The following is a 10,062-nucleotide window of genomic DNA, read 5'->3' as shown; positions in this document are numbered from 1 at the left end:
CCCCTAAGCCAGGAGCAACTTCTTAGCGCATAGCCAGGAGTAACCCCTGAGCGTTACCGGGTGTGGCCCAAAAACCAAAAAAAAAAAAAAAAAAAAAGAATTCGTTCATAAGTTTTGTTTTTACTACAGTCAGACCCTCCAATGGTCTGAGGGACAGTGAACTGGCCCCCTGTTTAAAAAGTTTGAGGACCCCTACGGGAATCAGCTGCCCAGCCAGGCTCAGGACCCCCAGAAGGAACCAGTGTGAACAATGGAAACCAAGCTTAATCTCCTCTTTCTCGTGTCTAGGATGTGCTCTGGGTCATCTAGAACAAAAACCATCAACTCTGGCTTCTTAAAATCCAAGTTTCTATTTTTTTTTTTTTTTGTAATTTTGCTTCCTTAAAAAAAAAAAAAAAAAAAAAAAAAAAAAGGAAAAAAACAGGGAAAGACTGGAGCCCAGTTCCTTATTCCCTCTGTGTCCATTTCCCCCAAAGGTGTGTTACAATAATAACTTAAATATTCTTGGCGTGGAGGTAGTCTCAGACTCATCCTAATGGGATGTCTTCTTAGTTCCTTTCCCAAACTTGGCATCAAGACCGAGACCTACAAAAAGAGAGAAATAGGCTTAGCTGTGGCTGGAATGATAGTACAGTGGGTAGAACATTTACCTTGCACAAGGCTGACCCAGGTTTAATCCCTGACATCCCACATGGTTTCTCAAGTACCACCACAAGTGAATTTCTGAGTGCAGAGCCAGGAGTAACTTCTGAGTGCCGCTGGGTATGACCCTTCATAACTCCCTCCCCCCAAAAAAAGAAATGAGCTTAGCTATTATTTAGGGGTCTGGTTGTGAGGGTGTTTCTGGTAGCAAGTAAATATAATAATGCCTACTGGAGAGAGTGAGGTATGTCATAGTTCTTGAAATAGTTTTTTTTGGGGGGAGTAGGTTGAGCTACACTTGGCATTGCTCAGTGTTTACTTTTGGCTCTGTGCTCACAAATTGCTCCTAGCAGGTTCGGGGGATCATATGGAATGTCAGAGATCGAACCCAGGTAGGTAGGTCCCAGGTCACCTGCATGCAAGGCAAATGACCTATTGCTGTGCTATATCTCTGACCTTTGAAATAGGTGTTAACTAAAATTAATTTCTAAACATTGGTCTTTCTTTTTTTCCTACCCAACCACAGAACACAATCTCTAAGATATGCATGTATATAAGATACTCCCAAATAGTGCTAGAAGGTGGGAAAGTGATATGCATGAAACATATCATGTAACAGTACTGTAAACCACAGTGCTTAAGGGGGGGGGGGAATAAAAAAGACGGGCTAAGTGTGGTCCAAAAACAAAAAAAAAGAAAAAAATAAAGATGCCTACTATAGAGGCAGAAAGAGGGTGGGAGAGAAACTCAGGACATGGGGTGGAGGGAAGCGAACACTGGCAAAGGCACTGGTGTTAGAATATTGTATATCTTTTTTGTTTTTTGTTTTTTTTGGGGCCACAACCTGTGACACTCAGGGGTTACTCCTGTCTATGCACTCAGAAATCGCTCCTGGCTTGGGAGACCATATTAGATGCCAGGGGATTGAACCGCGGTTATTCCTAGGTCAGCCGAGTGCAAGGCAAACGCCCTACCGCTGCTCCACCACTCCAGCCCCGGAACATTGTATGTCTAAAATCATATATAATTTAGTAATTCACGGCGTCATATGAAAAAAATGATACTCCCATACTTGCATACACATAAAAACATAGCAAGATTAGTGAGAGAAACTATTCACCCAATACCCATCAGATAAGGGATTAATATCCAAAATATACAAGACACTGACACAACTTTATAAGAAAAAAATCATCAGGGGCCAGAGAGATAGCATAGCGGCGTTTGCCTTGCAAGCAGCCAACCCAGGACCAAAGGTGGTTGGTTTGAATCCCGGTGTCCCATATGGTCCCCCGTGCCTGCCAGGAGCTATTTCTGAGCAGTCAGGAGTAACCCCTGAGCACCGCCGGGTGTGACCCAAAAAAAACAAAAAACAAAAAAAAAAAGAAAAAATCATCAAACCCCATCAAAAAATGGGGAGAAGAAATAAACAGACACTTTGACAAAAAAGAAATACAAATGGCTAAAAGGCACATGAAAAAATGTTCCACATCACTAATCATCTAGGAGATGCAAATCAAAACAACTATGAGGTACACATCACAAAGAATGAAAACAAGCAGTGCTGGCGGGGATGTGGTGAGAAAGGAACTCTTATTCACTGCTGGTGGGAATGCCGTCTAGTTCAACCTTTGTGGAAAGCGATATGGAGATTTCTCCAAAAGCTGGAAGTTGAGCTCCCATACGATCCAGCTATACCACTCCTAGGGATATATCCTAGGAACATAAAAATACAATACAAAAATCCCTTCCTCACACCTATATTCATTGCAGCATTGTTTACAATAGCCAGACTCTAGAAACAGCCTAGATGCCCCTCAATAGATGAATGGCTAAAGAAACTATGGTACATACATACAATAAAATTTTATGCAGCCGTCAGAAGAGATGAAGTCATGAAATATTCCTAAATATGGATGTATAAGGAATCTATTATGCTGAGTGAAATAAGTCAGAGGAAGAGAGAAACACAGAATGGTCTCACTCATGTATGGGTGTTGAGAAAAATGAAAAACATTTGTGTAATGATTCTCGGAGACAAAACAGAGGAGGACTGGAGGGTCCAGCTCCTGACATGAAGCTCACCATAGAGATTGTTGGGCACAGTCACAGAAATAATTACACTGAGAACTATCATAACAAAATGTGATTGAATGAGGGAAGTAGAAAGCCTGTCTAGAGTACAGGCCGGTGTGGGGTGGGGAGAAGGGACACACTTGGAATATTGATGATGGAAATGTTGCAATGGTGAAGGGTTTTTTTTGTATATATATAAAAAAAACCCAACAACATAGCAAGACTAAAAGAAATGCAGGGGTCAAACTTGTAAGGCACTTTCTCCATCCCTCCAGCCTGAGTGTGAGGGGGACACAAATGCTCATTAGGAAGGTGGGGTCCCCTTCTTTCATAAACTTTCTTCCCTCTAAGATAACTAGCAAAGCTCATAAATGTGCATGCTAATTTTCAGTGGAGAGCCAGAATAGTAACATTCTGTCTCTGTCCCTCTGTGTGGCTCAGAGGCACTGGTTCGGGGGGCGGGGGGGTGGGGGGGGCACTCACCCAGAAATACAAGCACGGTGCCCACCCATTGCATAGAGCTGATGGGGTTGGCAAAGAGTATCACAGAGGCCAGAATGGTGAAGAATTTCCGTGTGGTGGTGATGATGGAGCAGGTCAGAGGACCGAAATACACTACCGTCATGAAGATAAAGCTCTAGGGATAGAAAAGAGGCGTCAGTGAGCACCCAGATACCTGCCCCCAGGCCTGAGATCTGGAGCAGAGTGATGGGCCAACTCTGTCAACCCCTCCTCCCAGCCACCCCTCTCTCTTCTGGAGACCAGTCATCCCTGTACAAGCGGCTCACCTGTCCCAGGGCACTGGTGAGGCCAAAGAGCATGATGTTGTAGATGATGGTGGGGTACCTTTCGGCAAAGCTGAGGAACTCCCAGAATTCCCCAGTGAAGAGGATTCCTAGGAAGAAATAGGGTGTCCTGTGGGACCATGCCAGGTACATGCTTGTACACAGGAAGCAGGGCTGGAAAGCTTCTATGACCTGGAGGTGGCTGGAGAGTGCTCTGTGATCTGGAATGGATAAAATCTCTCTGGTCTGGTAGAGAGGGTGAAGAGGCTCTATAATCTGAGGCAGGGATGGAGAGTCTATAGAAGGGAAAATGGAGTTTCTATGGTGTATGGGGGTGATGAAGTCTCTATGGTCTGGTGGGGTAGAGAGTCTCTATGGTCTGCAGAGGAGGAAGAGGTGAGAGCCTCTATGGTCTGGGTGGAGGGATGGAGAGTCACTGATCTGAGACGATGGAAAGTCTCTGTGGTCTGTTGGTGCTAGAGAGTCTCTATGGTGTGTGGAAGGGTGGTGGAGAGCCTCTGTAATCTGAGGAGGGTGCAGTGAAGAGCCTCTATTGTCTGAATGGGCACCAGAGAAGGGTCCTATGATGCCATTAGGCATCCTTCTCTCATTTCTGCATCAGGGTTAATAATGGAAGACTCTTCCAAGAAAGGCCTAGAAGTGAATGAGTTGCTTCTGCCAAAGTGATTGACAGCAGCAGCCCTGAGAGGTGGTGGAGACATCAATCCATATCCCTGAAGCTTAAGTCAGCACCAGCCCTGAGATTCCAGCCCTCCCTGCCTCCTGTGTTAATTCCACTGTGCTGCACAGAGAGTATGTCTGCATGAACCCAGATCAGGAAATTAGGAAGCAGTGACCAAAGCAACCAAAGCAAACAACCTACCACTATATTGTATTCACTCCCACCAGCTCCCAACATTTCATCTCCCCAAGAAAAGCAAGATACCACATAGCCTTGGGTTTTAGGACTGTGTGTTCTCCTGTGATTCCCCACTCATCTCCTCCCAACTGGCCACTGTAGAGTAGCAGATTAAACCCACTGGAAAGGGCTTGTCCCAGGGTTCTCGGAGTCTGGCCAAACAGCAGCCTTGGCCAGAAAAAGCTCAACAGGTCATGTGCATTCTTTGCATGCAGGAGGTCCAAGTTCAATCCCTGGCACTGCCTGGTGCAATTTACTCTAAGCCAGAAGTAGCCACTGAGCACTGCCAGGGCTAAACCTTTAGCTTGGGTAAATTTAGCAGCTGGCATCTGAGCCAGAAATCAAGCAGGTGGGGGTTGTGTGCCCTCTGGTAAGATAGGAAAGTAAGCAGAATTGCTCCTTACCTGCTCCCAGTAGCAATGTCGACCAGAGGTTGATGTTCAGCATCATGTGGTTGGAACCTGTTTGGTAATGTGCCCGCATGTGGTCCTGGGAAACGCCTGTCAGTCCATCCAGGGTCAGAGACAGAAGCTGGGAATAAAAGGAGGCAACCTACAGTAAGAAGGTAACAGGGCCCCTCCCCCCGTGCAGGCTCAGGAGACCATCACCTTTCTTTATCTTCTCTTCTTTTAGATAGTTCTCAGGACCAAAAAAAATATGTTGAGGAGTGTGTGTGTGCGTGTGTGCGTGTGTGTGTGTGTGTGTGTGTGTGACCTTTCCTTATCTCCTCTTCTTTTAGACAGTTCTCAGGACCAAAAAAATATGTTGAGGGGTGTGTGTGTGTATGTGTGTGTAAAATATGTTGAGGGGTGTGTGTGACCTTTCCTTACCTCCTCTTTTAGACAGTTCTCAGGATCAAAAAGTATGTTGAGGGGTGTGTGTGTGTGTGTGTGTGTGTGTGTGTGTGTGTGTATGTGTGTGAGACCTTTCCTTATCTCCTCTTCTTTTAGACAGTTCTCAGGACCAAAAAAATATGTTGAGGTGTGTGTGTGGTTTGGGGGCCACATAGGGCAGTGCTCAGGAGTCACTCATGGCTCTGCATTCAAGAATTACTTCTGGGGCCCGGAGAGATAGCACAGCGGTATTTGCCTTGCAAGCAGCCGATCCAGGACCAAAGGTGGTTGGTTCGAATCCCGGTGTCCCATATGGTCCCCCGTGCCTGCCAGGAGCTATTTCTGAGCAGACAGCCAGGAGTAACCCCTGAGCAATGCTGGGTGTAGCCCAAAAACCAAAAAAAAGAATTACTTCTGGGGGTTGGAGAGATAGCATGGAGGTAAGGCGTTTGCCTTGCATGCAGAAGGATGGTGGTTCGAATCCTGACATCCCATATGGTCCCGAGCCTGCCAGGAGCAATTTCTGAGCATAGAGCCATTAGTAACCCCTGAGCGCTGCCAGGTCTGACCCAAAAAAAACAAAACAAACAAACAAAAAAAAGAATTACTTCTGGCAGTCCTTAGGGGACCATTTGGGATGCCGGGGAATGAACCTGGATCTGCTGCGAGCAAGGTAAGTGCTCTACCAACTTTTATTACTTCTCTGGAAGTTGCCTTTTGGTGGTGGGGAGGTTGGGATGCTAGCTCAGGCCATCCCCTGTCCCCATGAGCCTCACAAACAAAATGGAACTTAAAAAGAATAAGAAGTCTGCCTTTCCAATACAAACCCACCACGCCTGGGAATAGGCATCCACAGCAGGTTCTGGAATTCATACAGATGCCCCCACTGAAGATAAGAGGAGCCTGGGATATGACTCAGAGACAGAATGTATGCTCTGCTTGAGTGACAACCAGGGTTCGATCCCTGGCACATTTGCTTCCACTTCCCACCAAAAACATTAAAGAACTAAACAGAAAAAATTGACTCCTAACACATAAGCCACCCAACGTGGAGTGTTCCACACTGGACTCTGGTCACACTGGCTGGGCTAAACCTGGGCAAAGTCAGCCTCAAACTCTGCCACTTCACAGTCAGGCTGGTCACCTGCTAAGGGACTAAGCATCTGTGACTCAATTTCCTTATCTGCCAAATGAAAATGCTATCTAATGGATAAGGTTGCTGTTAGAAAGATCAGGGTCTAGAGGAACTACAAGGAACAGCACCTCATCCAAAGGAAGTCACAAATATCATAGCTCAATTCCTCGTCTGGTTTCAGGCTTCTGGAAAAGCCGGACTGTGCCTGCCCTCTTGTTCTTAGAGCTCTGGGGTATCGTACCTATATACAGACCCAGGCTTAGAGCCAGCTGTTCACCAGAGAAGAACTGAGGTATGATAATTAATTTCCATCCTTGCATAATGGCCTTTGCAGAGTCACGGGCAATGAAATAAGAGACAAAGACCAAAATTGAGAACTAGGAGTTTCTCAACTTCTCTCCAGACAAGAGCTGGCATCTGCCTGCCTTGGTGGGGACGTACCCAGTGAAAGTTCGGGAAAGGACTGCGCAGACCCACATACCAGAAGCAGCTCCCCGTAGCCGATAGTGTGTTCTTCCATCCCAGCTACTTTCTTGGGTTTGTACATGAACAGAGCCACTCCAGCCACAATGAGCAACACACACATGTACTTGGCCATTGGATACTTCTTCTTCAAGAGGGTCACTCCAAGAAGCATGACTACAGGAAAACAGGGTGAAAACCTCAGGCCCCCTCAATAATGATGATGAGTCCCAACTCTCTTCTGAAGAGCGAAGGAAAAGCTCACGAGAGAAAAAAATATCTGAAAAGAGGGTGTGAGATTGGCATCTAGATACAGATGATTGAGCAACAAGCTTGAACAAAGAATACTGAGCAGGGAGAAGGGAGCAAAGATTAAAGGTTGAGGAAGGAACAGGGAGAGAGAGGGGATGGAGGAAAAGAGTAAGATGGTCAGAGGAACAAACTAAAGATGAAAATTGGATTTAGGGGCCAGAGTGTTTGGTGGTAGAGTATGCTTCATATGTTGAAGGCCCCAACGGGTGTTCAGTCCCCAATACCCTCAGCAAACAAATGAACACAGCAACCAGGAGGAAGGGATTTTAGAGGATCTCATGACAACATGGAAATGTAAGAGAGCAGAACGACTACGTATCAAGAAGCAGGCCAGGCTAGCCAAATTCCATTCTCAGTGCTAGACCCTCCCCACCCACAGTCACAAAGAGGGAGGCCTCTCAGGAAGCTGGCAAGGAGGGCAGAGCGATGCAACAGTGCAAGAGAAAGCTTACCATAAGAAGTGAGAAAAAAACAATAAAATTCTCTCCCACTGCTTACCTGGGATTGGCTTGCAGGATTTGCCAAGGACCTGAAATTAAAGTCAGCAAATAATCAAGTATCTGTAATGTGCAAAGTAAGGTGCTAGGTGCTGTGCTGAGATGACTAATGGAGAGAGCCCCATCACAGCCAAACCACCACCCTAACCCTCAGGTCACTGGCTTTTTGCTTTTGGAATCCCTCACACATACTCTCCTCTTGAGGTCACAGGCCCTGTGGTCACACACCCCACACACACCCCACACCCCCCCCCCCCCCGCCCTGAGGTGTCACCTGAGTTGGGTAGTTGACAAACTGCAGTGCTGAGTTGCTGGAGACCATGGCACCCAGATAGGAGACAGAACAGGCAGCATAGAGCCAGCTCCGAGTACGATCCACCCTGGCAGTGTCAAATAACTGGATCACTGGTAGAAGGGGAGAAAGACAGGGGATGGGGGAAGAGAACCAAGTGGTAAACCAAGGATGGAACACTGACCAAAAGTCATAGCCACAAGAGAAGATGTTATTGGTCAAATAAGACCAGAGGCAGAAGCTTGTTCTGTCTTTAGGCTGGAAACTCTCTAGATTATTATTCAATACTTCAATAATTATTCTCACCCAAAACTGATACAAATCGATACAGGGTGGGGGTGCATTTGGTTCAAGAAAGTTAGCCCTGTTGCTAACATCCAGAGAACATGGAGTGAAACTGTAAAACACACTAGAAACCAACATACAAAGGCAAGTCAATGGGACTCCTAGGGAGTGGGAACACAAAAACCCATTCTCTGCACCTTTCTGATTCAAATGCTGATCTGATTTAAGTGAATGGGTTTTATCCAATTCCAATGCTCTTCATTTTATAGACCTAACAAGAAGGTTATGAAAGTGTAAGAGCAAGTGTGTGTGTGTGGGGGGGGGGGTAATTATAGAGGGTCTTGAGACAGGCTGAATCAGTGTACAACAACCAGAATACAAGGGTGAAGGAATACACAACCTATTACTGTTTAAGTACTCACAGATCTTGGCAAACACAGCATTGATCACACATTGGATGAAGACCAAAGTTAAGGCAAAAGTGAACTTCTCCTGCTTGGCTCCTTCCCCATATTTTCCTCTTGTTCTATGAATAAAAGGCACACGTAAGAGAGAAGAATTAGAAGCTGTCCCTTGGTGGCACCTCCTAGATCCAGAGTCATGAAAAATGTTTGAAATTATTCTGTTTCTCATCATGTAGAATTTGGCATGGATCATTGGACTTCTTTACAAAGGAAGCCGATTTCATCAATTCAAGAAACTAGAGGTTCCAGAGTGCTTATCCCTTAGTCTCGTTAACATAATAAATAACAACAATAATAACAACAGCCATAGAAGATGGAGGTAGAATCCCCCAAAAAGTGGGATTCGGGTTACAGATGCAACACCAAGGGAAGAAAATCAGTTTTCTGCAAACATCTGGGAGTAGCAAAGGGGTGGGGGGGAAATCAACGCTGGGCAGTTTGGAAAACCCAGGTCCTAAGAATCAACAGGTACTACTAATAGTTTAAAAGCCAAAGTGCATTGTATTCAGAGGTCAACATTCACGTTTAGGGAAATCGAGGAGCACGGGCCTTGCTTGCCAAAGTGATCAGGATGCAGGGAGACCCCCAGGGAACACCGAGTCGTGCGGGAGACCCAGGAAACAGTCAGGGGCTGGGAAGAGGGGTGTGCTGCTAGCAAGGTGATGCCAAGGCTCCAGCCCCCCGGAACCCGCTCACATCTTTTCCTGCAGGATCCCATAGTAGAAATAGCAGACGAAGACGCCGAAGAAACAGAGCGGCAGGCGCAGCCTGTCGGGTACCAAAGAGCTGCTAGCGGCCATGAGACGCCCGGAGGATGCGACTGGAGACCCGCTCACAGCCGGCGGCGGCGGCGGTGGCGGCGACAGATCCAGCCGGACATCGCCGACCGGCGATAGGGGCCTCATAGGAGCTGCATGCGACCGCCGCTTAGAAGGACCCAACGGCCTCTGCTATAACTGCCAGTTCAGGGACACTGAGGGGAAGCGCCTTAGAACGCACAAACCATAGTCAAAGAAAAAGAACGAGTATTAAGGCGCTTAGCTTCGTTTCCTTGTGACAAGAAGCGCCCGATATCCAGGTTGGTGATTATCCTTTGAGATTTTTCTGATCAGGCAATTGCGAGGACAGCAGCAACCTAGGGCTCAAAGAGAGGGCCTAGGGGACACGCTGGTGCGGAATGATGACGTGTAAGGATGTGGAGGTCGCTGATTGGCTGAGATAAACAAGTGGGCGTGGAAGAGGAGGTGCGGCCGGCTAGATAAATCAAATCATCATTCCCTGTGTGCGGTCAGGTTTCTGCTGGGTCCTAGAGCCCTAAATTACTTTTTTTTTTTTTTTTTTTTTAAATTTGGGGCTACAC

The 10,062-nt window shown here is 46.6% G+C and overlaps 1 protein-coding gene across 1 annotated transcript; it reads right to left on the bottom strand.

Annotated features, from left to right (window-relative positions):
* Positions 1-400: 400 nt before the first annotated feature.
* SLC35B1 (solute carrier family 35 member B1) lies at positions 401-9,613 on the bottom strand. Its single transcript, XM_049780648.1, has 9 exons — positions 9,399-9,613; positions 8,661-8,764; positions 7,936-8,066; positions 7,663-7,693; positions 6,872-7,029; positions 4,827-4,953; positions 3,507-3,613; positions 3,202-3,355; positions 401-585 (listed from the first exon to the last, which is right to left on the bottom strand). Exons 1-9 carry the CDS (start codon positions 9,605-9,607, stop codon positions 533-535), a joined length of 1,074 nt encoding a protein of 357 aa, XP_049636605.1. The 5' UTR covers positions 9,608-9,613; the 3' UTR covers positions 401-532.
* Positions 9,614-10,062: the final 449 nt, after the last annotated feature.

This window comes from Suncus etruscus, chromosome 1, assembly GCF_024139225.1.
Source record: "Suncus etruscus isolate mSunEtr1 chromosome 1, mSunEtr1.pri.cur, whole genome shotgun sequence".
NCBI classification, from domain to species: Eukaryota; Metazoa; Chordata; class Mammalia; order Eulipotyphla; family Soricidae; genus Suncus; species Suncus etruscus.
This window is presented reverse-complemented; position numbering and strand designations above follow the sequence as displayed.